Source organism: Hippocampus bargibanti, linkage group LG05 (genome assembly GCF_051943395.1).
Source record: "Hippocampus bargibanti isolate YZ-2025 linkage group LG05, ASM5194339v1, whole genome shotgun sequence".
In the NCBI taxonomy this organism is placed as follows: Eukaryota; Metazoa; Chordata; class Actinopteri; order Syngnathiformes; family Syngnathidae; genus Hippocampus; species Hippocampus bargibanti.
This window is the reverse complement of record NC_142738.1, coordinates 3,475,629-3,502,901: the sequence shown is the minus strand read 5'-3', so window position 1 is coordinate 3,502,901 and position 27,273 is coordinate 3,475,629. Positions and strand designations below refer to the sequence as shown.

General features: G+C 38.6%; 1 protein-coding gene across 2 annotated transcripts in view; it reads left to right on the top strand.

The window, feature by feature from the left end:
* The window catches only part of LOC148897536 (PDZ domain-containing RING finger protein 4), a 131,551-nt gene extending 105,007 nt beyond the window's left edge, over positions 1 to 26,544 (top strand). For both annotated transcript variants that reach the window (XM_088995836.1, XM_088995837.1), the window contains exons 2-8: positions 8,694 to 8,947; positions 12,667 to 12,769; positions 16,796 to 16,894; positions 17,004 to 17,066; positions 18,873 to 18,974; positions 20,512 to 20,643; positions 23,087 to 26,544. In XM_088995836.1, coding sequence (XP_088851962.1) covers positions 8,694 to 8,947; positions 12,667 to 12,769; positions 16,796 to 16,894; positions 17,004 to 17,066; positions 18,873 to 18,974; positions 20,512 to 20,643; positions 23,087 to 24,511 — 2,178 coding nt within the window. In that variant the 3' untranslated portion in view covers positions 24,512 to 26,544. The remainder of the gene's footprint in view (positions 1 to 8,693; positions 8,948 to 12,666; positions 12,770 to 16,795; positions 16,895 to 17,003; positions 17,067 to 18,872; positions 18,975 to 20,511; positions 20,644 to 23,086) is intronic.
* The last annotated feature ends 729 nt before the right edge of the window (positions 26,545 to 27,273 follow it).

The following is a 27,273-nucleotide window of genomic DNA, read 5'->3' as shown; positions in this document are numbered from 1 at the left end:
GTGTCCCAAAACTATTTCAAAATGACCTCGGAGATGGCGAGTTTCAGAAGGTTTGTTCGTGACGTCACGCCAGGACGTCTTTGCCTTGCTCTAGAATCAAAACAATGGCTTCAGATTTGGAGAAGATGTTTTCTTGTTACTCATCCAGTTATGAATATGATTCAAATAGTTCTGAAGAGGAAAGCATAAATGTTTGCAATCCATTAAAGAAGTCCTTCCGTATCAATTGGAGCCGTCAGGACTCCAATGTAGCGTCCCAGAAAATGCACAAGATGGCGCCCAAGCTCCGTTGGAAATGGGCTGATTTGTCGGCTGGGAATTTGTTTCAACTTAACACCTTCTTTATGGTGTTACTGCAATTAGTAGTCTTGGTGCGACACACAACGATTCACCATCGCGTTATTTATGTAGTTTTCTTCTAATTTCGCGATCAACACGGTGTTTTCAGACGAAAAAAAGGGCCCAAAATGCATTGGGTGTCGTTTTGTCGGTCAGGGGCGTTGCTAATGTGACGTCACTTCAGGAAGCGTCATCAACTCGAAAACAAGACTTCCTGAATATTCAGCGCGAGTCTTAAAACGTAAAATATAGCTATATGAAGTGGAATCTTTGTAAAATGCGCTCAGTAGAAGTCATTTGAAGTTGTTTTACAAATTATGGACGCAATTGGTCCTTTAAGATTGAAAAACCAGACATAGCAGTTTTCATGACTCCGTAAGAGGGAGGATGACTAAGTGATAATTTAATTTGATTTAATTTAATTAAATTTAATGTAATTTTAATTTTAATTTTAATTTTAATTTTAATTTCAGTTGTTTTCTTTTATTTATTTTACAGTAAAGTCTCGTCATATCGATATCGGATATATCGATAGTCCCGGTTATATCGATACTATTTCTATGCACGCACGGAGAAAATTACATGCAAACAGGGTCGGATATATCGATAGTCCCGGTTATATCGATATTTTTTCTGACTCCCTTGAATATCGATATAACGAGACTTTACTGTATTTGTAGTTATTTTTAGGTATTTTATTTTTAGTTATTTTTAATTATTTTTATTTATTCATTTTATTTTTATTTATTTTTATATTTTGTATTTATTTATTTATATTTTATATTTTATATATATTTTTTTATTTTATTTTTTTTAGTTTTTATTTTTATTTATCTTTATCTTTTTATATTCTTTTATATTTATTTATTTGACCATCTCTGTGTTGCTGTGCAGATTTACCCCAAATAATAAATTGTTCCTTTTTTTTTTTAATACAACAACCATCCTTGCACCAAGCAATTGGATAGTAAAAAAAAGCAACACATAAAAAAATGGCGCAGCTCACCCCATATACAAGATTGGTGCTCGGGGGAAGAAAATTGGCAGAATTCATCAAATCTTCAGCCGGTTCCCAAAAAAAAAAAAAAACCTTGGCAGAGGCCTTTAAATGTGAAACTAACCCAGTAGCCCCGTGAGAGTTTGTTTTATGTGCTTGTAGGGGTTCAGGTTGGGGCCCGTATATTGGTTTGTGTAGAGATGTCAGTGGGTTTGTCAGGCTTTTTTCCCTTGGTGGCGAGTTTGCCTGGCGCTCTCTCGGTTTCATGTCACCGGAGCGTTTCTCCGACAGTAACGCTGACTGTGGTACGAGTGATTTAAAAGCGAGCGGCCCGTGACTCATCCTGACACCGATTATTAAAATGAGACATTTGGAGTGGGCAAAAGCAGAGATGGGGGTGAAACAGTGTTTTACCTCGATAGCATATCGGCTTGGTCGCTATTGACATTTTTTTCGCTAAATGATTTTTTTTTTCTTTGCTCACTGAAATCCTATCAATTTTGTCTTTGAAAAAAAAAAAACATGTTTAGTCGCACTTTTTAATGTCCCTGTTCATTTTTTTTACCATTCAGGACATTCTCATACATTCCCGATCATAACACATACACCATAGGTGACAAAGTCAAGGTCCAAGGGCCAGATCTGGCCCGCCACATGACTTTTTCTACGGCCCACGAAAGTTAATCAAACATGGCAACTTGTACGATAATTGCTCAAATCTGGACCAAAATTGGTGACACCTTCAATATTTTGCCACTGACATATATCCATCTAGCCATCCATCCACCCTTCCATCTACCTACCTACCCATCCACCTATCTATCCACCTATCTATCCAGCTAGCTATCTAGCTAGCTAGCTATCTAATAATAAGAAGAATAGTAATACATTTCATTGATAAGCGTCTTTCAAAACTCTTAAGGACACTTTACAGCAACAACAATAATAATAACAACAATAACAATAGTAATACAAATATTAATAATATGAATAATAATACTATTAATAATAATAGTAATAAAAATAATTATAATAATAATAATAACAACAGCTTTGGCTGTTGTTAAAGTACTATATAAATCAATATGTATCCAGCTATCCAGCTATTTAGCTATCTATCCAGCTATCTAACTATGTAGCTATCTATCCACCTATCCAGCTATCTATCCAGCTATCGAGCTATCCAGCTATCTATCCAACTATCTCGCTATGTATCCAGCTATCTCACTATCTAGCTATCTATCCACCTATCCAGCTATCTATCCAGCTAACCAGATATCTTCCAGCTATCAATCTAGCTATCCAGCTATTTATCCAGCTATCTAGCTTTCTATCCAACTATATAGCTATCTATCCAGCTATCTAGCTATCTACCCAGCTATCTAGATATCTAACCAGATATCTAGCAATCTATCACGCTATCTAGCTATATATCCACCTATCCAGCTATCTGTCCAGCTATCCATCTAGCTATCCAGTTATCTAGATATCTATCCAGCTCGCTAGCTATCTATCCAGCTATCTAGCTGTCTATCCAGCTATCTAGCTATCCATCCAGCTAGCTAGCTATCTATCCAGCTATCTAGCTGTCTATCCAGCTATCCATCTATCTAGCTAGCTATCTATCTCGCTAGCTATTTTTAAGTGTAACGGATTGATTGTTTTCACAAAGTCAACTTGATGCGCAAGCAGGGGGGCAAGCGCGCGGCGAGGTTTTTTTGAACTCCTTCCTGCTGGGAAAAACAACAACAAGGCGATATCGAAGCCAAATGGGAAGTTTATTTTTATTTATTCATCTTGGCACGCCGAGCTCCCGAAAGTATTCGTCTCTGTTTATTCTCCGCCCCGACGTGAATGACAGGTGGGAGGACGATGTCTGAGGCAGATGAATACTCCAAAAGGTTTTCCCCGGGAGCTTCAAGGCGCACCCGCATATGATTGTCTGTCTCCCTTCCCCCTTGCTTTTTTTTGTGTGCAATTTTATCCTCCTCCTCATTGGCTCTTATCTTCATGCTGCCATTTCCCAAATGAAACAAAGCAAAATGAAGCATGGCTAAACAAAAGCATCTCAGAGGGGTTTGATGGTAAGCTCGCCAGGACAGATTTATTAAATTAACCTATCTTGTCATAATTCAAAAAAGTGTTCGGAAATAGGCCAAAATTTAGAGCAGCGCCCCCACCAAAACTTTACTGTCGCGGCTTGGAATTGAAGCGGATCTATATGGGACAGGAGATGTGAGACAATCTGTTTTCATCAATGGATGCTACACTACAGCTGCGTGTTTGCTTTCAACATTTAGCTTTTAGTAGACGTGCAAATTCCACCTGATCCACTGCTGAAAAGGACGCTTTGATCTTCTCTTACATCGAGAACTGCTTCATGTCACAAAGAGGGTACAGCAAGTGCTGAGGAATGAATGACTCTCTGTGTCTTTGTGTTTCATATTATTTGTTATTTCTTTTTTTTTTTTTTTACTTTATGTTACTTCCGGGTTGAGTGAACGCTGGCGCGTGTGGCTGCCGCTGCTCACCCGCAGAAAAAAATATTCTGTGACTGTAAAGTGTCCTTGAGAGTTTTGAAAGGCACCTATAAATGAAATGAATTATTTATTATTATTATTATTATTATTTTGTTTTGCAGTCTGTCATATTCCAACATCAAGTTGCCGTCGCAATTAGCATGTTAGCTACGCAAGTTAAGATCATTTCGCTTACTTTATGTTAAAAATCGCGATTAGCAGCCCAAAATTAAGCCACGATGCTATATTAATTTCAAAGCTGCCGGCAATGCGTACTACAATTTTGGCCAGCCAGCATGTCACGCACTCGCGCAGCGTGACTACATGTTTAGGTAATGCGATGTATGCCAAAGAAAAACTTGCTGCAGGTTTGTTTGCTAAAACATTTAAAAACAAATACATTTCCTCGACTAAAATCAAATCATTCTCGTGCGTTTGCTTGATGATAGCTAGCTAGCTACATAGTTGGCTTTTGGGGGACGATGGGTCAAACCCCGTCCCCCCTACTCCAGGCTCCAGCTGCCGAATATTCTTGTGCAAACATCCGGCAGATGGCGTCTTAGCCTCGCTCCTCCGTTCATCCGCCTGATCCTCTGTTGGCTCGCCAGGGTTGCCAAATGTCTCCTTGTGACGAACGCTTTGGTTCCGGACCGATTGGATAAGTTGACTCCTTACGCATGTGGAATACTCAGAGCCAAATAGCATCTGCGCTGGATCAGCACAACAGCTGCGTTATTGCCCGCATGGGCTTACGAGTGCAAGAAGGGGGAATGTGAAAAAATCGTACGGTGATGACGATCGCGTCCCCCATGATGAAGCGTGAAAAGTCGCTAGCTAGCAGTTGATATCACCTAAATTGTCTATCTTAGCCCTTTCAATACACCACAAATTACGATCCCGAAACAGTCTCAATTATTTCAAACTTGTCTTATACTACTTTTGATGTGCCTTTCAATATTCAGTCGAACCCCAAGGGCCTAGCTAGCTTACATGCTAACTTGAACTGTAGCTAGCGTTAGCCCAATAAGCTAATGATGCAGTCCATTCGTTTATACAAAAAATGTTTTTATTGTTGCTTCTATTTTTGGGGCGGGTTAATAGTTAGTACAGCCATCAACTCACAATATTACAAGTTTGTTTTATTTATTTTTATTTTTATTTTGCTATTCGCAGCAGGCTTTAGTTAGCTCCTATCTTCTAAAAATCCACATTCAATTAAGACCTTCCCGCCCATCACCACTACCACCATCTTTCCAAAATTCTCACACTTTGACAAGCCCCATGCTAACGTTAGCGTCAAGATAATTCTGCGAGAGACAGCAGAAAGCAAGCATGCAAACTAATGAGCAGTGTTCAGGCTAGCGAGCAGTAACTTCACGTATGGACCTGGCAAGTTGACTTTAATTGCGATCGTTTGGCTGGATCATGAGGAACGTAAAAGTATTCATATTAATGGTGGGTATTATCACAAAGTTGTTTTAAATAATACTCACATTTTGTTGAAAAGTGGCAGTGCATGCGTGTGTGTTTGCGTATGTGTTTGCGAGTGTTTGTTTGACTAGTCTTGTGAGGACCACTAACATTTTATACCATATGTTGTGAGGACATTTTTGATAAGTGAGGACCTTTCGGCCGGTCCTCACAAGTTTTTCATTCTAAAGGCTTCAGGAGGGTCTATATATATGCATCTGTTAAAGTTTCAGAGGTCCTCACAAATTCACCCAAAATGATTTTTAGTGTGTATTTTCATTTCACTTGGATATACACACTTTTTTTTACTCACTGTGCTTGTGTATATGTGTGTGTGTGCGTGGTTAATGAGAGGAAAAAGTTCATACCACAAAAAGTAAAACAATATTTTAACCAAATTCATTACAGGGGTGAGGACTTTGAATGTAGCCATTCAGAAACATCACACCTGTGATTTCAGTTTCAAGTCCACTTTTAATTTCTTTGTTTTTAAAGAAGTTGAAGTGGGAAATGGGGTGACATTTAGTGTTCAAATGTAACGCTAGTTTATCTCTAAACTTATCAGCAACGGTGGTCCTCACTCCTCACTTATCTGGAGTTACACGGACCTCACAAAACCCATTGAAACAGGAACGTGTGTGTGCGTGCGTGTGTGTGTGTGTGTGTGTGTGTGTGTGTGTGTGTGTGTGTGTGTGTGTGTGTGTGTGTGTGTGTGTGTGTGTGTGTGTGTGTGTGTGTGTGTGTGTGTGTGTGTGTGTGTGTGTGTGTGTGTGTGTGTGTGTGTGTGTGTGTGTGTCTCTCATTGAAAAACATTTTTAAATATTTGACTTTATATTTTAGTACAACGATTTGACTTTACGGTTCTCTGTCAAAAAGGTTTCCAACCTCAACCCTATAGAGCAGGGGTGTCAAAGTAATTTTTTGCCGCGGGCCACATTGTAGTTATGGTTTCCTCTCGAGGGCCGTTATGAATTTGGGGAACCCATTAGAATGTTTAAATCCCTTCAAATATTACATATAGAGCACACAGCAAATTAATGAATAACTCGTTTTCAAATCTGAAGTCAAGAATAATGACTTATTGCGGTTGACATCCAAAAATATGAAATTTTGGCTCAGATTTTAGCAATCATCATGGAATTTAACAAGTTTGATTTGCTTTCGTGGGCCGAAAAAAATGATGTGGCGGGCCGGATTTGGCCCGCGGTCCTTGACTTTGACACCTGTGCTATAGAGAATCTGCATGTTAGCTCCATTGATACCCAACTGTGCAACTTCCTCATGCAGCACTTATAAATCCGCTTATTATTCATATGTTGATTGAGAATTATTGTTCCATCTACATCACAAGGGTAGAAATATTGTTTTGAAAAATGGAAGAAGCGCCACCTGATGTCCGATTTCAGAATGCTAGGCTAGCGAGGAGCCAAAGCACAATGGCAGCGTTCTCCAGAGGATGGTATTGGATCAATGGGATCTTTTTTTTTTTTTTTTTTTTTCTGTACGATTGTCACACGCAATGGGTTGCCTCATTTGTCTGCGCCTTTGTTGCCAGAACCCCCCCACACAAAATTCCAAGATAAGACCGCGGGCCAAGTAGTAAAAAAAAAGGAAGGTGGTGGGTAGTGGTATGGGAGGGATGGGGGTAATGTACTATCTGGCTTAATTGTAAGAAAGCCTCATTTTAGTGAAAATATAGCCTATCATGAACATTTTTAATTGTTGACTAGCTAGAAACGAACAGCTTTGAAAGATGGCGGCGCGATGTTGTCGCTTGGCATTGCTGGAGTGGCTGACCCAGTTTATCTGCTGTTCAGGTGATTAATGCAGCATCACTACAAATAAAGGTCAGGGCCGGAGCACGGGAGCCGTGGGAGTTGCAGATGATTTGTCTGGGGTGGGAGGGTTTAATGGGTAGGGGGGGTAGAGTTTCTCACTGACTGTACAACTGGGTAATTATTCGGCCATTTTTTTTTTCCACTTTATATTTTTATCAACATGTCGTCTTTTTGACATGATATTCAGAACACACTGCAAAATGTTCATTGTTGTTATTTTTACTATTAATGCTATTGTTAGCTTGTTTCAAGCTAAAGCAGGCTACAACGGACTGTCGTTAACAAATAGGACTGTCATGAACTGTCATGAATTAATTGCCCGTAAACGCTCATAGTTTTCAATAATAATAATAATAATACATTTCATTTATAAGCGCCTTTCAAAACTCTCAAGGTCACTTTACAGTCACAGGATAAGTTTTTCTGTGGGTGAGCAACGGCAGCCACACGCGCCAGCGTTCACTCAACCCGGAAGTAACTCAAATAGATAGAAAGCTAGATAGCTAGCTAATATATAGCCAGCTAGAAAGCGAGCTAATAGATAGCCAGCCATGTAGCTAGCTAAAAGATAGCCAGCCACATAGCTAGCTAATAAATAGCAAGCCATATAGCTAGCTACATATCCCGTGATTGTAAAGTGACCTTGAGAGTTTTGAAAGGCGCTTATAAATGAAATGTATTATTATATTATTATATAGCTAATAGTCAGCTAGTTAGCTAGCTAGCTAGCAAATAGATGGCAAATGCCTCACACGGTAACAAAAGTTGGGCGGAAAAGAAAAGTTCTCTTCTGTTGACCTGCGCCCGAGTATGTTTGGGAACCCTCGTAATAATAATAATAATAATAATAATAATAATAATAATAATAATAATAGTATGATGATATGAAAATAATAAAAAATAAAATTAAAATAAAATAATAAAAACAAAATAATAAAAATACAAATAAATAAATAAATGAAAAAATAATAAAAATAAAAGTAATACATTTCATTTCTCAAGGACACTTTACAGCACAGGTGTCAAAGTCAAGGCCCGCGGGCCAAATCCGGCCCGCCACATCATGTTTTTCGGCCCGCGAAAGCAAATCAAACGTGTTAAATTCCATGATGATTGCTAAAATGTGAGCCAAAATTTCATATTTTTGGATGTCAACCACAATAAAAGTCATTATTCTTGACTTCAGATTTGAAAACGAGTTATTCATTAATTTGCTGTGTGCTCTATATGTAATATTTGAAGGGATTTAAACATTCTAATGGGTTCCCCAAATTCATAACGGCCCTCGAGAGGAAACCATAACTACAATGTGGCCCGCGGCAAAAAATGACTTTGACACCCCTGCTTTACAGTTACAGGATGTTTTTTTTTGCGGGTGAGCAGCTCCTGGCTACAACATTTGAGCAATACTGACAGAATGACAATGTGGAAAAGACACATTTTGGTAGAAAATCAATGAAAATTCTTCCAAATAATATTCTGCTGTATATTACTTCCTTTCATACGTACGTTGTTCCTTTTCTTACAAAGGTCAACGGCAGAGAGTTGTCCAAATCCAGCCATGACGAGACGTTGGAAAGCTTCCTCCCCGCCAAGGACCCCGTCGTGGTTCAAGTCATCCGGCGGACCCCCAGTGGCCGACCTCATGGCCCGCCTCAGGAAATCCATGTGGTGGATGTGTGCACTCAAACCGACATCACCTTCGAACACATCGTGGCGCTGGCGAAACTGCGGCCTACGACGCCTCCCGTGCCGGACGTTTGTCCCTTTTTGCTTAGCGACAGGTGGGCTAACGTTGTTTCATGCACTTTTGTTGTAATCTTAAAGGACAACCAACATCTCTGGACAACTTTTGTCCATAATTTGTAAAATCACTTGAAATGACTTCTACTGAGCGCATTTTGCAAAGATTCCGCCGCATATAGTTATATTTTACGTTTTAAGACCAGCGCTGAATATTCTGGAAGTCTTGTTTTCGAGTTGATGACGATCCCCTAAGTGACGTCACGGAGGGAACGCCCCTGACCGAGAAAGCGACACACAATGCATTTTGAGTACTTATTTTTGTCTAAAAACACAGTGTTGATCGTGAAATTTGAAGAAAAACTACATAAATAAAGGCGATAGTGAATCGTGTGTTGCACCAAGACTACTATTTCATACTAGTTGACACAAATTCCCAGCAGACAAATCAGCCCATTTCCAAAGGAGCTTGGGCGCCATCTTGTGCATTTTCTGGGACGCTAGATTGGATTCCAGACGCCTCAAAATGAGACGGAAGGACTTCTTTAATCGATTGCAAACATGTATGCTTTCCTCTTCAGAACTCTTTGAATCATATTCATAACAGGATGAGTAACAAGAAAGCATCTTCTCCGAATCTGAACTCTCTGAAGCCATTGTTTTGATTCTGGAGCAGGGCAGTTTGTGAAGGAGTATCCTGGAGTGATGTCACGAACAAACGGGGCGGGACTTTCTGAATCTCACCAGTTCCGACCTCATTTTGTGGCAGTTTTGGGACACTTGAAGTCATTTTTATTGGTGTTTTGCATTTGACTAAAAATATCAGCCTGCGTGTTTTTGGGTATTTTAGATGCTATAAAACGTTTTTCTGATGTCAGTTACGAAACAAAAGAATGGTGTCGGTTGTCCTTTAAATGATCATCAAACTAGGAAGCACAAATTGTTATTTTTTATTATCATCAAAGTAATCAAGACAAGTTATCCGCAAGACGTTTTCTTTGAAAAACAACAATAACAAAAGAAACAGGAGTCATTAATTCCCTTGGTGTCTCCGTGATTTTTGGTGTTTCGCACATCACAAAGCAACAACAAACAGGAAAAGTTTTGCATATTTAAAAAAAGTAGGTTTTATCTCCTGGGAATGGAACAGCGGGAACTTTTCTTTTTATAACAATAATAATAATAATAATACATTTAATTTCTAAACGCCTTTCAAAACTCTGTAGGTCACTTTACCGTCACACGATAAGTTTTTCTGTGGGTCAGCAGGGGCGGCCACACGCGCCAGCGTTCACTCAACCCGGAAATAACTCAAATAGATAGAAAGCTAGATAGCTTGTTAGTAGAAACAAATTCCGCAACACAATCTGACCTGTTCTACTTTTATTAATCTAAAAATAAAATATAACTATGCTATAAAAATACTATCTAGTTAGCTATCTAACTGGCTATCAAGCTAGCTATCTGGCTGGCTATCGATTTGCTATCTATTAGCTATCTGGCTGGCTAGCTATCTAGCTGGTTATCTATAAGTAACTCAAATAAATAGAAAGCTAGATAGCTAGCTAATAGATAGCCAGCTAGCTTGCTAGCTAATATATAGTCAGATAGCTAGCTAATAGATATCCAGCTAGCTAGCTAGCTAATACAGTACATTGCCAGCCATGTAGCTAGCTAAAAGATAGCCAGCCACATAGCTAGCGAAAAGATAGCAAGCCACATGGCTAGCTAATAGATAGCCAGCCATGTAGCTAGCTAAAATATAACCTGCTACGTAGCTAGCTAAAATATTGCCAGCCACGTAGCTAGCTAAAATATAGCCAGCCACATAGCTAGCGAAAAGATAGCGAGCCACATAGCTAGCTAGTAGATAGCCAGCCATATAGCTAGCTACATAGCTAGATAGCTAATAGATAGCCAACAGCTAGATAGCTAAACGTCAGCCAGCTAGACAGCTAGCCAGATAGCTAATGGATAGCTAATAGATAGCCAGCCAGATAGGATACGTTTTGCAGTTGTTGAGCAGCAGCAGACACTTACGCCAATATTCACTCAACCAGGAAGTAACTCAAATAAAAAGTTAGCTAGCTAATATATAACTAATAGATAGCTAGCTAGATAGCCAGATAGCTAGTGGGAGAGGTTAATGCTCATGTAGCGATGAAATCGGTTTGTGTGTCCTTTACTTGTTCTTCATTTTATTCTTTTTTTTTCATTTTCACAGACGCTATAAATGATTTGTACGCCCCATTAATTACTCGACCGTTTCACACAATTATTGACACTTGAATGTATTGATTGCTCAAATACAAAATTCCCCTCCGTCAACCTAATTGACAATTATAGTCATAAATCCCTTGAAGAGTAATAAAAAAGATTCACACAGGTCATGAAAGCAAAAACAACAAAACAAAAAAATAAAAATAAAAAATAAAAAGAATTCAGAAGAATATTATTATTAATAATAATAATAATAATAATAATAATAATAATAATAATAATACATTTTATTTCAAGCGCCTTTCAAAGTTCTCAAGGGACATTTTACAGTCATTCATAGATACAATAATAAATAAAATACAATTATAAACACAATACAATAAATAAAATACAGTAAAGTCTCGTTATATCGATATTCAAGGGAGTCCGAAAAAATATCGATATATCCGACCCTGTTTGCATGTAATTTTCTCCGTGCGTGCATAGAAATAGTATCGATATAACCGGGACTATCGATATATCCGATATCGATATAACGAGACTTTACTGTACAAATATAAATAGAAACAAGAGATAGACCTACACATAAAATGCCATATGTATGTATTGCATTGTCATTTGAATAACCACCCTCATTTCAAGCTCATATAACTCCAGGCTCATATAATTTAGAAATTAACTATTTCTTCTAATAAAAGAAGACAGTCTACAGCAGGGGTGTCAAAGTAATTTTTTGCCGCGGGCCACATTGTAGTTATGGTTTCCTCTCGAGGGCCGTCATGAATTTGGGGAACCCATTAGAATGTTTAAATCCCTTCAAATATTACATATAGCGCACACAGCAAATTAATGAATAACTCGTTTTCAAATCTGAAGTCAAGAATAATGACTTTTATTGTGGTTGACATCCAAAAATATGACATTTTGCCTCAGATTTTAGCAATCATCATGGAATTTAACAAGTTTGATTTGCTTTCGCGGGCCGAAAAAAATCATGTGGCGGGCCGGATTTGGCCCGCGGGCCTTGACTTTGACACCTGTGGTCTACGGTTTCTTATGCTGCATTGAATGTTTATGTAGTCCTAAAACTCAATATTGTGCGGGTCCTGGAATTCGAGTGACAATGACAAAAACCCTGGCACTGGAGTGGACACATTTTTGCACATTGTCTGGCAGTGAATGAGTTAAAGACTATTTTTTTTTAATCGTGTGTGGTCGTGATGCTGCCTCTGAGAAATTGACGGAATGATAATAGGCTGGCGCTACACAATAAGAGTCTGCACGGAGTGTCGTGGAGGGGGGGGGGGATACTAACCAGTCAAGAGCAGCAGGCAAATCACGGGAATGAGCTGTTATTAGTGAACGACTTTACTTTTATCACACACACACTCGAACCGCATTGACAACCCTCGACGTCGTCTTTCTTTGCAAAAGAAAAAAAAAAGCTGTCACTCTGCGTCGTTGAAAGGCTTTTGAAAAAGAAAATGCAACTTATGTCCGCCTCCTTTCTGTTTTTCCCGACCTCGTACCCCCTCGACAGCTGTCACTCCCTTCACACGATGGAGCAGGATTACTACGAAGGCACCGACTTCCTCTCGCCACTTCCCGTCGACGCTGACAGGACGGAAGAGTTGGAATATGAGGTAACAATTCCAACGAAATTCAACGGCATGTTTTTGCCTACGGTCAAATTTATAGATACAGTGATACCTCAGCTTACGAACTCTTTATTTTACAAACTTTTCGCCTTTTCAATTCACGACAATATAATCTTGGCATACAAACTAATTTTTAGCGGACGAACCAAACCACACAGCGCCACGGTGACTGGCGGACTACTTTTCGTCACCACTTTTCTTTGAGTGCAGACGTGTTTTGTTATCAAGTGGAGTACTTTTGCTAAAAGAACCCACCACAGGCTAGTGTTAAACCGAAGAGGACACAAAACAAAAAGTCGTTCACGCAGAAGAAGGAGATCATCGAAAAACACGAACGAGTTAGCGTCCCATTACCAGTACGCTAAGTCGACCATTGCTACGTGTGGCTAAGGGTGTTTCTGCGTTGTCTAAGCAACGGTCTCAGGCAATCGAAGAGGTTGAAAAACTTCTGTTGATTTGAATTAACGAAAAACAGCGAGCAGGGGACAGTGTGAGTGAGGGTATTATCGCCGAAAAAACACGGCAACTTCACTCGGATATCATCAAGAGATAACTCCATCAACAACCATCACAAAGGTAAATAAAACAAGTTTATTATATAGTCCAGTGTATTTCTTTCATTACAATACAATAGCACATTTATTATACATAAAACAAGGTACATTTTGTGTAGTTTTAAGGCCTATTTCGTAGAAAATGATGTTTTATGGGGACCTGGGAACAGATTATTCTCATTTTAATGGTTTCCTATAGGAAGTAAATGTTTGCAAGATGAACTTTTCGCCTTACAGACACTTTCTGGGAACCAATTAAGTTCGTAAACTGAGGTATCACTATATATATATATATATATATATATATATATATATATATATATATATATATATAGTAAAGTCCGTAAAGTCTCGTTATATCGATATCGGATATATCGATAGTCCCGGTTATATCGATATTTTTTCGGACTCCCTTGAATATCGATATAACGAGACTTTACTATATATATATATATATAAACAACGGTCCAAGTCCAAGTGCCACGAAAAAGAAAATGTCATCATCTCAATCCGTTACTACAAGATGTTCCAAATGCTTCCACGCCGTACCCGACGTTGGCACAAATCTGATCCCGGCCGCCTCATGTCGCGACGCCATTGAGGCGGTTAAGAAGAGCTCCCGGACGACAACGAGGCACACCTCGCATGCTAATACGACGTGAGAAAGGATGTTGAAATCGCTGGCAAGCTTTTCCATCCATCTTGGATTAACGCGCGCAAATTGGCCGCGGGCGGGCGGGCGCGACATGGCACCTTTCTGCCTTAGCGACGCAAGTTGGGAGTGAGAACAAACTACACCTTCTTCCTGTGTAAAAAAAAAAAAAAATCGTGAAATAATGTGGAAAAACATACCACAACAAACAATAGCGCACAATAATGCGCAAGGCGGAATGTTTTTTTTTTTTTTTTTTTTACACGCACCGCATCAACCATCATAAACCGAAGCAAGTATCAATTATTGCCGTAGTTGATTGCCTCCAGACAACAGCTCATTATCACGCTGCCATTTGAACGTAAAAATAAGCAACACGTTGAGAGCTATTTATTTAACGGTATGTCGTTTATGTTTGGGATCCGACTACGGAGATTGAACTCCATTTGACGCTCGTCATCCGCTTGTATGTTCACCGTGCGCTTTGTTTTCATTAAATAGATATTATGTATGTATGTATGTATGTATATATATATATATATATATATACAGTAAAGTCTCGTTATATCGATATCGGTTATATCGATAGTACCGCTTATTACGATACTATTTCTATGCACGCAAGGAGAAAATTACATGCGCGCAGGGTCGGATATATTGATAGTCCCGGTTATATCGATATTTTTTCGGACTCCCGAGAATATCGATATAACGAGACTTGACTGTGTATATATATATATATATATATATATATATATATATATATATATATATATATATATATATATATAGAGAGAGAGAGAGAGAGAGAGAGAGAGAGAGAGAGAGAGAGAGAGAGAGAGAGAGAGAGAGAGAGAGAAAATATATATTTTTTATATTTAGATATCTATATGTAAAATAAATTAAAAAAACATATATATATATATATATATATATATATATATATATCGGTCGCGTGCTTTGGTGTTCTTACTCCGCCGTGGTGGTAGTCTGTGTGTATCCCGAAAAGTAGTATATATATATATAGTGAATTGTGTAATTTGAACATTTTGAACTCAAGTGACCTTGAGAGTTTTGAGGTTTCAAATTAGGGTTTGTAACTAGGGTTTGGCTTTCAAAGTAGGGTTTCATTCAAATGTTGGGTTTCAACCTGAGAAATTGAACGCGAATGTGGCAACGTAGCATATTGGAGTTCTGCTTTGGGACCGGGAACTTGAATAGCGGCTTGATGCAGATGTGTGCCTCATGTAAGTCAATGGTTTGTTGATGCCTCACCAGAGGGAAGTCAGGAATTATTTAGCATGGCGTACGTATGCCTGCCTGCATTTGCATAATTTGATTTTATTTATGGTTTAAGGGTCTATATTTGGCGCCAACTCAGGGAAAAAAAAACACTTGATCTCCTGTGACATTTCAATTCCCCACGCATGAGAGCGTCTCTCGTGATCAAACGCCTTGCGGCTCCCGAAAGTCGGAGGGGAAGTTTCGTTTTCCAGAATGTTCAAAGTCGGTTGCAATTTTCTATTTTGAACTTGCCGATGCGTTTGATCCTCATTGCCACAGTTTTTTTAAAGCTAGACTAAAGATGAGCAACCGAGCCATTGGCTCCTTATTCTGATCCCACAGTGCTAAACACATACGTGTCTGTGTGTATATATATATGTGTGTGTATCTATCTATCTATCTATCTATCTATACATACATATACATATACATACACAGTGAGACCTCAACTTACGAACTTAATTGGTTCCCAGACAGAGTGTGTAAGGCGAAAAGTGTGTATCTAAAAAAAAAAATCCCATAGGAAACCATTAAAATGGGAATAATCCGTTCCCGGGTTTCCATAAAATATACTTTTCAACTAAATAAGCCTTAAAACTACACACAACATACCTTATTCTATGTATAATAAATGTGTATATATATATATATATATATATATATATATATATATATATATATATATATATATATATATATATATATATTGGACATACCTTATTCTATGTATAATAAATGTGTAGATATATATATATATATATATATATATATATATATATATATATATATATATATATATATATATATATATATATATATATATATATATATATATATATATATATATATATGTGTGTGTGTGTGTATATATATATACATACACATTATATATATATACACATTTATTATACATAGAATACATAGAATAATATATATATATATATATATATATATATACATTTATTATACATAGAATAAGGTATGTTGTGTGTAGTTTTAAGGCTTATTTAGTTGAAAAGTATATTTTATGGAAACCCGGGAACGGATTATTCCCATTTTAATGGTTTCCTATGGGATTTTTTTTTTGGAGATACACACTTTTCGCCTTACACACTCTGTCTGGGAACCAATTAAGTTCGTAAGTTGAGGTCTCACTGTGTATGTATATGTATAGATAGATAGATAGATAGATAGATAGATAGATAGATAGATAGATAGATAGATAGATAGATACACACACATATATATATATATACACATATATACACACAGACACGTATGTGTTTAGCACTATATATATATATATATATATATATATATATATATATATATATATATATATATATATATATATATATATATATATATATATATAGGATGACAAATAATGTTGCAATTTGAACAAGTTCAACCTCAAAGTATTCCTGAAAAAGTGCCGTTCCTCGTTCTTTTCATCTGCACAACACCCGGGGCAACACTTGCTATATGTCTCTATTTTTTGCTCCTGTCTCCTTGACGCAGGAAGTGGAACTGTGCCGACTGAGCAACCAAGAAAAGCTGGGCCTGACTCTGTGCTACAGGACGGACGAGGAAGAGGACGTTGCGATCTACGTCAGCGAGGTGAGGCAAATTCAAAGTAATTTTGGTCAATAAAAGGGGGAGGGATCACCAAGATCTTTGGGTCTGGGTTCTGACCAAACCTTGTTGCATCCATATTCTCTTTTCGTAGATCTGTCCCAACAGCATTGCCGCCAGAGACGGTCGCATCCGAGAGGGCGACCGCATATTACAGGTATGTTTATAATAATAATCATAATAATGATAATAATAATCAGAATCATCTTTATTGCCAAGTATGTAGAACACACAAGGAATTTGTTTCCGGTAGAACACGCTAATAATAATAATAATAATAATAATAATAATATATCGTTAATATCAATGAGAATAATACTATGATTACTACTACGATTACTACTACTACTACTACTACTAGTATTACTACTACTACTACTACTACTAATAATAATAATAATAATAATATAATATATCGTTAATATCAATGAGAATAATACTATGATTACTACTACTACTACTACTACTACTACTACTACTACTACTACTAATAATAATAATAATAATAATAATATAATATATCGTTAATATCAATAAGAATAATACTCCGATTACTACTACTACTACTACTATTATTATTAATAATAATAATAATAATCAAAATAATAATCATAATAATCAAAATAATAATCATAACATTATGAATGATAATAATATAATTAATATCAAGAATAGTCATATTATTAATATCAATAATAGTAATAACAATACTACTCCTACTACTCCTACAATAATAATAATAATAATAATAATAATAATAATAATAATAATAATAATATATCATTAATATCAATAAGAATAATCCTACTACTACGATTACTACTACGAATACTACTACTACTACTACTACTAATAATAATAATAATAATAATAATAATCAAAATAATCATCATAATAATCAAAATAATAATCATAACATTATGAATGATAATAATATAATTAATATCAAGAATAGTCATATTATTAATAATAATAATGACAATACTACTCCTACTACTCCTACAATAATAATAATAATAATAATAATATATCATTAATATCAATAAGAATAATACTACTACTACGATTACTGCAACGATTACTACTACTACTACTAATAATAATAATAATTAATAATTAATAATTTTAATAAAAAAATATTTTTTACTTTTTTATGTAGTTTTTTTTGTTTTGGTTTTCTGCTTTCATGACCTGTGTAATTCTTTCATTACTTTCAAGGGATTTTATACTATAATTGCAAATTAGGTTGACGGAAAAAGTGCAGGACACACAAACCGATTTCATCGCTACGTGAGCATTAACCTCTGCCACTAGCTATTTGGCTATCTAGCTGGCTATATATTTGCTATCTAGCTGGCTATCTATTAGTTATATATTAACTAGCTAACTTTCTATTTGAGTTACTTCCTGGTTGACTGAACGCTGGTGCAAGTGATTGCCGCTGCTCCACTGCAAAACGTATCCTATGATTGGCTATCTGGCTATCTATTAGCTATCCATTAGCTAGCTGGCTAGCTGTCTAGCTGACAGACTGTTGTTACTGTCCCTTGTGTAAGGGAAAAACATTGAAAGAGGCCTCGGCTTTTATTTAGCGCTTTATCGGCACTGAAAAAACAAAACCTGAAAACATTTGTGAATGGCAGTGAATGAGTTAATTTTTCCGCGACGTTAGCTCAGCGAAGCGATCCACAAGCGCATGTTGGGGAAGGGGGTGTTGGTGGTGTTGTTTACGTGTACACTGGCGCCATTATACGCTGATGACAGCGCCATTAGTCTAGCCGGCGAAAAGATGGACGCTCGCTGTCAGTGGCCAGTTAATTGTACGGCGAGATGTACGTATGCGCCGCCTGCCCACTGTAGCGCCTTCCCATTCGTACTAACCGCCGACGCCGCATTGTTCTTTTTATTGCACATTATTGTGCGTGCGTCTCACACGAATCCACTTTTTGGTGTCATACTTCAGATTAATGGGCAGGATGTGCAAGACCGCGAGGAGGCTATGGCGGCGCTATCTAACGAAGAGTGCCGCAGAATCACCTTGTTGGTCGCCAGGCCTGAAATGCAGGTGAGAAAAAAAAAATACATTACAGTGATACCTTGGTGTACGAACCCATTGGCTTACGAACTTTTCTTGTTTACGAACGTTAAATTTATGAAAATTTTACCTTGGCATAGGAACGTTTTTCGGGATACACACGGAGCTGCCTCAATGAGTGATGTGTCGTTCGCGAAGTGTGTCGTTCGCGCAGAGTGTAGACTGCAAGGTTAAAATATCCCACCCATCAAGCTCTACAAACAACCTGCACAAGCCATCTGTACACTTGATGCAAAAAGCTATCAACCCAGCTAAACAGAACACAATTGATGAGGAACTAGATAAAATTATCACAGAGAAAGCACCAACAAGGGATCATCCCTCAAGATGGTAAAAGAAGCCTACGTTCCTCATCAAGTGTTTAATGCTGAGGAAACCGGCCACTCCATTCCATCAAGCCATCAACGAACATCACAAATGTAAATAAAACGCCTTTATTATACAGAACAGTTTATTTCTTTCATTTTCATACCATATCACATTTATTATACATAAAATGAGGTATATTTTGTGTAGTTTTACGGCTTTGAAAATTAGAAAGTCGAAAAGTATGTGTTATGGGGACCTGGGAATGGATTATTCTTATTTTAATGGTTTCCTATGGGAAATTAATGTTTTGGATACACACTTTTCGTCTTACACACTTTGTCTGGGAACCAATTAAGTTCGTAAGCCAGGGTATCACTGTACAAAAAAAAAACACCCATAAAAAAGCCAACCCTCCATTCGGAGATGCTTCGGGTCAACCTCATCGATGTGATGATGTGGTGCCCCCCCCCCCCCCCCACCACCACCTCCTTCACACCAAAAGCACTCTCAGAAGCCACCATCTTTTTTTTTTAATCATAGGACCGCTTTAATTGACTTCCGATGTTCAGTAATAAAAGCTAATGGCGAACTAATGCGGCGCGGGTTCGGGCTTGCCGCCGAGTGAGCAGAAGGACGTGTGGTGCGGCACATTGTATTTTGTACAGCTGCCCTCATTTCAAGATCATATAACTCCAGACCCATATAACTTAGGAATTAACTGTTTTTTTCTGATGAAAGAAGAGAGTCTAAAGTTTCTAAAGCAGTATTGAATGTTTATGTAGTCCTACAACTCAATATTCTGTGGGTCCTGGAATTCGAGTGAGAATGACAAAAACCCTGGCACAGGCACTGGCACTGAAAGAGTTTGAAAAAATTGGATACGGATAATTCTGATTGAATGGGAAAACTTAAAGAGACGGACAACTTGGAGATGAAACGCTATTTTATAATGTCACAGGAGAATTGGAAAGTACAGTAAAGTCTCGTTATATCGACATTCAAGGGAGTCCGAAAAAATATCGATATAACCGGGACTATCGATATATCCGACCCTGTTTGCATGTAATTTTCTCCGCGCGTGCATAGAAATAGTATCGATATAACCGGGACTATCGATATATCCGATATCGATATAACGAGACTTTACTGTATTTTGGTTTTTGTTGACATTAAAAAAAAATATGTTCTCTGCCTGCAGTTGGAGGAAGCCTGGTTGGATGACGAGCACAATGAGTTCCTGGAGCAGCTCAAGATGGAAATGCTGGAGGAACAGAGGCGTGAGGAGATGGAGTTAGCTGCCTTCCAGGAGGAACAAGAGAGCGGAAATACGGTACGTGAATTTTTAGTTACCATATTTTTACCAGGTTATCTGGCAAAAATATGCGCCTTGTAGTCCAGAAAATACGCTACATACATTTTTATTTACTGTATTTTTGCCTCATAATACAGTGTGCCTTATAGTCCAGAAAGTACAGTACTACATTAATTTTTATTTACCGTACTTTTTCCTAATCATCTGGTGCGCCTTATAGCGTGGAAAAAATGGTTCTATTAATTTGTACATACATACGGTACAGACATTTTTATTTACGGTATTTTTGCCTCATAATCTGGTGTGCTTTATAGTCCAAAAATACATACAATACATACATTGGTGCGCCTTATCGCCCGGAAAACACAGTACATACATTTTTATTTACCGTTTTTTTTTGCCTTATCATCTGGTGCGCCTTATAGCCCGGAAAATACAGACCATACATTTTTATTTACAGTATTTTTGCCTGATCATCTGGTGCTCTTTATAGCCAGGTAAATATGGTACATACATTTTTATTTACCGTATTTTTACTTTATAATCTGGTGCGCTTTATAGCCCAGAAAATATGGTACGATAATTTTTAGTTGCCATATTTTCAGTGCACCTTATAGTCCAGAAAATACGGTACTACATTAATTTTTATTTACCGTACTTTTGCCTAATCATCTGGTGCACTTTATAGCGTGGAAAAAAATGGTTCTATTCATTTGTACATACATACGGTACAGACATTTTTATTTACTGTATTTTTGCCTCATAATCTGGTGTGCTTTATAGTCCAAAAATTACAATACATACATTTTTATTTACAGTATTTTTGCCTGATCATCTGGTGCGCCTTATAGCCCGGAAAATACAGTACATACATTCTTATTTACCGTTTTTTTTTCCTTATCATCTGGTGCACCTTATAGCCCGGAAAATACAACAAATACATTTTTATTAACCGTATTTTTGCCTAATCATCTGGTGCGCTTTATAGCGTGGAAAAAATGGTTCTATTAAGTTGTACATACATACGGTACATACATTTTTATTTACGGTATTTTTGCCTCATAATCTGGTGTGCTTTATAGTCCAAAAATTACAATACATACATTTTTATTTACAGTATTTTTGCCTGATCATCTGGTGCGCCTTATCGCCCGGAAAACACAGTACATACATTTTTATTTACCGTTTTTTTTTTTTTGCCTGATCATCTGGTGCGCCTTATAGCCCGGTAAATATGGTACATACATTTTTATTTACCGTATTTTTACTTTATAATCTGGTGCGCTTTATAGCCCAGAAAATATGGTACGATAATTTTTAGTTGCCATATTTTCAGTGCACCTTATAGTCCAGAAAATACGGTACATTCATTTTTATTTAGCGTATTTTTGCCTCATAATCCGGTGTGCCTCATAGTCCCGAAAATACGGTACATTAATTTTTATCTACCGTATTTTTGCCTTATCATCAGGTGCGTCTTATAGCCCGGAAAAAAAGGGTTCCATTAATTTTTATTTACCGAATTTTTGGTTTATAATCTGGTGGGTTTTATAGCCTGGAAAATACGGTACATACATTTTTATTTACCGTATTTTTGTTTTATAATCTGGTGCGCTTTATAGCCCAGAAAATATGATACGTTTAGTTACCATACTTTCAATGTATTTTGTAGTCCAGAAAATACGGTACATTCATTTTTATTTACTGTATTTTTTCCCGAATCATCTAGTCTGCTTTATAGCGTGGAAAATATGGTTCCATAACATTTTATTTTCCATATTTTTGCTCTATAATCCTGTGCGCCTTATAGCCCGGAAAATACAGTACATACATTTTTATTTACCATAATTTTACTTTATAGTCCAGAAAATACGGGATATTAATTTTTATTCACTGTATTATTGCCTCATAATCCGGTGTGCCTCATAGTCCGGAAAATATGGTACATTAATTTTTATTTACCGTATTTTTGCCTTATCATCAGGTGCGCCTTATAGCCCGGAAAATAGGGTTCCATTAATTTTTATTTCCCATATTTGCGCTTTATAATCCGGTGTGTTTTATAGTCCGGAAAATACGGTACATTCATTTTTTTAGTTACCGTATTTTCTGGACTATAAAGTGCACCGGATTACAGTGTAAGGCATGCCTTCAATGAATGACATATTTTAAAACTTTTTCCATATATAAAGCGCGTCAGATTATAAAGCACATGGTCAGCATTTGAAAACAATTGAAGGCTTTTGTAGGTGCACCTTTTTGTGAGGAAAATACGGTAAATCTGTCGACCAAGCTCCGCCTCTTCAATTGTATCACTGTTTTACAGATTAACCTAAATTGAATTGGTTATTTGAGACGGATGAAAATAAATATTGATACAAAACGTCAGTTACAATTCTGAAGCAAACCTGCCAAAGCAACAAAGACCCAAAGTTAAGGGTGCGTTTGTTTTTGTTACCAGCGAGAAGATGACGACAAGCCCACCTGCTCTAGCCTCACCCAACGTCAGGACAGAAGTCGGATCCTGAAAGAGAGACAGGACAATTCCGAGCGCAACGTCCTGGCGCATATACAGAAGCGCCTTTCGCAGTGCCTCCGAGAAAACCGAGACCCCCGATTGGGTCGTGAGGACGAGGAAACCAACGAGGAGACGTCGGAGGGTGATCGCTTCCAGCAGTTGCTGGAACTCAAGTGCCAGATCCGCAACAGTGGCGAGTACGACCTCTTCTACAGCCGGCGCAGCACCATCGAGTGTAGCGTGGGCGAACCGGGCGGCGTCCAGCGCGAGCTGCGAATGCTCAACGAGGAGCTACGTAGCATCGAGCTCGAGTGCCAGAACATCATGCAGGCACATAAGCTTCGCCAAGGCCAGCAGCAGTCAGCGAGTCCCTTTCAAGGGGAACCGGGCAAAACCAAGATGGCGGACATCAACGGCCGGTTGGAGAAGTCGGACAAGGACAGTTCCAGCGCCTATAACACGGCCGAGAGCTCCCGGAGTACCCCTCTGGCTATGGATCGCTCCCCTGAACATTCCCTCCAAAGGATGGTGAGTCTCACCAACCAGAGGAACCTCCGCAGTAGCCTGGCCGCCGGACCCTCGCTCAGTCCCAGCCCCGTCCCGGGTTGCCAGGTGTCGCTTCCTTGTAAAAGCAGCAGCCCGGATCATAGCAATCCGTCCGAGTCGGACCACGTCCTTCAAACCGAGGAGGAACGGCGGCGAGGGAAACCGAAACCCAGGGTGTCCCGGATCCCTTACTTCTCTCCGTCGCACAGTTCGCATCACCGGCAGGGCAACATCCCGGCGCACGCCCGTCACTATCAAAGCTACATGCAGCTCATCCAACAACGCTCGGCGGTGGAGTACGCCCAGAGTCAGCTCAGCCTGCTCAGCGTCTGCAACCAGGAACCCCAGGCGGTGCCTCACCTACTGGACGAACCCAAGATGGAGTGGAAAGTGAAGATCCGCAGCGACGGAACGCGCTACGTCACCAAGCGGCCGGTCCGCGACAAGATCCTACGGGAACGAGCGTTGAAGATCAAGGAGGAACGTAGCGGCGGAATGACCACGGACGACGACGCCATGAGCGAGATGAAGATGGGACGTTACTGGAGCAAAGAGGAGAGGAAGCAACATCTGGTTCGCGCCAAGGAGCAACGTCAGCGGCGCGAGTTTATGCAGCGCAGTCGACTGGAGAGTCTGAAGGAGAACCCGCAGAGCGGCGGCGAGGCTAGCATCATCGAGCTAAGCCACAAGAAAATGATGAAGAAGCGGAATAAGAAGATCCTGGACAATTGGATGACCATCCAGGAACTGATGACGCACGGTACCAAAGCGCCTGAAGGGACGCAGGTGCATAACGCTTTCCTGTCGGTCACGACCGTGTAGAAACTTTCTACCCGCGGTGGGTATGAATCGAATTGCCTCGTTCAATGTGGCGTATTTTTACATTTTTCACACTTTGTACACCCAAATAACGTTTTGTAAAGAGTTTATCCGTGGCTCTGTGGCAATCCCTTTGACGTTTTTTTTCTACGGATGGATGACGCCTATTTTCACTGTCAACGTCGCTAACCGTCTTTGTTTTTCCGCGCTATGTTTCATTGCGGGTAACGTGTTTTAAAAACATTTTTCGGGTCGAGTAGCTTCGGTCAATTTGTACGCTAGCAGGTTTTGAACTTTAAGTATTGACGAAAGCCAAGGGCTATCGTTTTGATTGACAATTCGCTCAAATTTCTTATTCTTCTTCTGACCTAATTTGGTGACATTCTAACATCCTAGATTCAGAATCCTGACTTTGTGTATTTATTTCCCCAACGCTCTCGTATCCGAAACATTCTTAACTCATTGACTGCCAGACGATGTGCAAAAATGTGTCTACTGCATTGCCAGGGTGTTTGTCATTGTCACTCGAATTCCTGGACCCACAGAATATTCAGTTTTAGGGCTACGTAAACATTCAATGCAGCGTAACTAAACTTAGATGCTCTTCTTTCATCAGAAAAAAAGAGTTAATTCCTAAATTATATGGGTTTGGAGTTATATGAGCTTGAAATGAGGGTGGATGTCCAAAATACAATGCAAAATTGGTTTACATAGCGCTTTAACAACAGCTGAAGCTGGAACAAAGTGCATTCTACAGTGAGACCTCAACTTACGAACTTGATTGGTTCCCAGACAGAGTGTGTAAGGCGAAAAGTGTGTATCTCAAAAAAAAAAATTCCCATAGGAAACCATTAAAATGGGAATAATCCGTTCCCGGGTTTCCATAAAATATACTTTTCAACTAAATAATCCTTAAAACTACACACAACCTACGTTATCCTATGTATAATAAATGTGCTATTGTATTCCCCTCACTGCTGCGTTATTGGCCAATCACGTGGCTTTAACCGAAGACTGGGGGCGGGGAATAGAGGACAAAAACAGTCGGCTGCCATTTTGTTGTTAGAAGAACGGGCTCGTTCGTTCGTATGCCAAGGGAAAGTTTGTATGCCAAGGTACAATTTTCAGAAATTTAACATTCGTAAACCGAAAAGTTCGTAAGCCAAGGGGTTCGTAAACCGAGGTATCACTGTATTTACTTTTGCATACCCGAATGGTATCATTAGCCACTGAGCAGGACTCAGCTGATTGGATCTCTTATTGCAGTCCGGAGTCAAATTTGAAGTTGTAGTTTATTCCCATGTGACGTCATTGCTTAAAACGGAAAAAAAACTGTATCGTAAAGTTCAAATATGGCGTTGATACCCCCCCACCCCTGTGCCCCTCCTATCTTTGATTTGAGTCTGTGTTGCCATGGTTTCACGTAAACGCGTAGTCAGCAAATGTGTAGCCAGTTGGATAAAAAAATACAATAAAATAATGTGATGATGGTGCTCATTTAAAAAATAAATGACAATAAATTGCACTTTTTTTTTTTGCCCTTTTTGAGTATTTTTGATATTGTGCTTTTTATGGGTTTTTAATTTTTATTTATCTGTACCGCTGTCCAAAAATGTTGTCTTTTTAGACAAGTCACGTCAACATTCCTCCAGTTTCAACTACTCCACGTTGAATTCAAAGTTCAAGGTAAAATTCATCCAGATTTCACATCTGCTCTATCCTCACAAGGGTTGCAGGAGTCGGTCGGGGGTGTTGGAGTTTATCCCACGGTTGTATTCGGGTAATATTTGGGTGACACCCTGAACACCCTGTTTGCCATCCACATAGATAGACGAACACCCACTGACATTCACAATTGTATCTCAAGACTATTTCAAGTGTTCCATTAACCTGCCACGCTTGTTTTTTTGGAATGTGGGAGCAAACTGGAATACCCGGAGAAATCCCATACAGACATGGGGAAAACATGCCAACTCCATAGATGTACAGGAACGCTGGAACCATGCAGGAGTCGACCACCATGCTGTGCCGCCCAGGTAAAATCATGAATAATTCAGATATTTTGTACAGTTGTTGTAATTCAACATTTGAAGCCTTTTGTGTATAACTTCCTTGTAAGAAGCTTCACCGAAAAAGATATGAAATGAACAATGTTTAGATAAATAAGAAAATAGGTTATTATGAAGGCGGGTAATAAAGTAGCTAGACTTGAAGAGGGTCTATACAGTTAAGTGCTAAATTATGAAGTATAAGAAATTAAAAATGTAGATTATTAAAAAGCATTCAGTCATTACATTTTGTGATTAATCTAGAACATGAATAACGTTAAAAATGATGATTTACAATGTCTTATTTTCATTTCAAATAAAACACCACTGCCAGGGAGGCTGCCTGTTACAATTAGCATGGAGCTAGCTTGCCACAGTGCTCAAAGGGGTCTGCAAGCACTCCAACACCATATGTGTGTGCGTGTGTGTGTGTGTGTGTGTGTGTGTGTGTGTGTGTGTGTGTGTGTGTGTGTGTGTGTGTGTGTGTGTGTGTGTGCGTGTGCCTGTGTGCGTGCGTGTGTGTGTATGTATATATATACACTGTACAGCACAGGTGTCAAAGTCAAGGCCCGCGGGCCAAATCCGGCCCACCACATCATTTTTTTCGGCCCGCGAAAGCAAATCAAACTTGTTAAATTCCATGATGATTGCTAAAATCTGAGCCAAATTTTCATATTTTGGATGTCAATCACAATAAAAGTCATTATTCTTGACTTC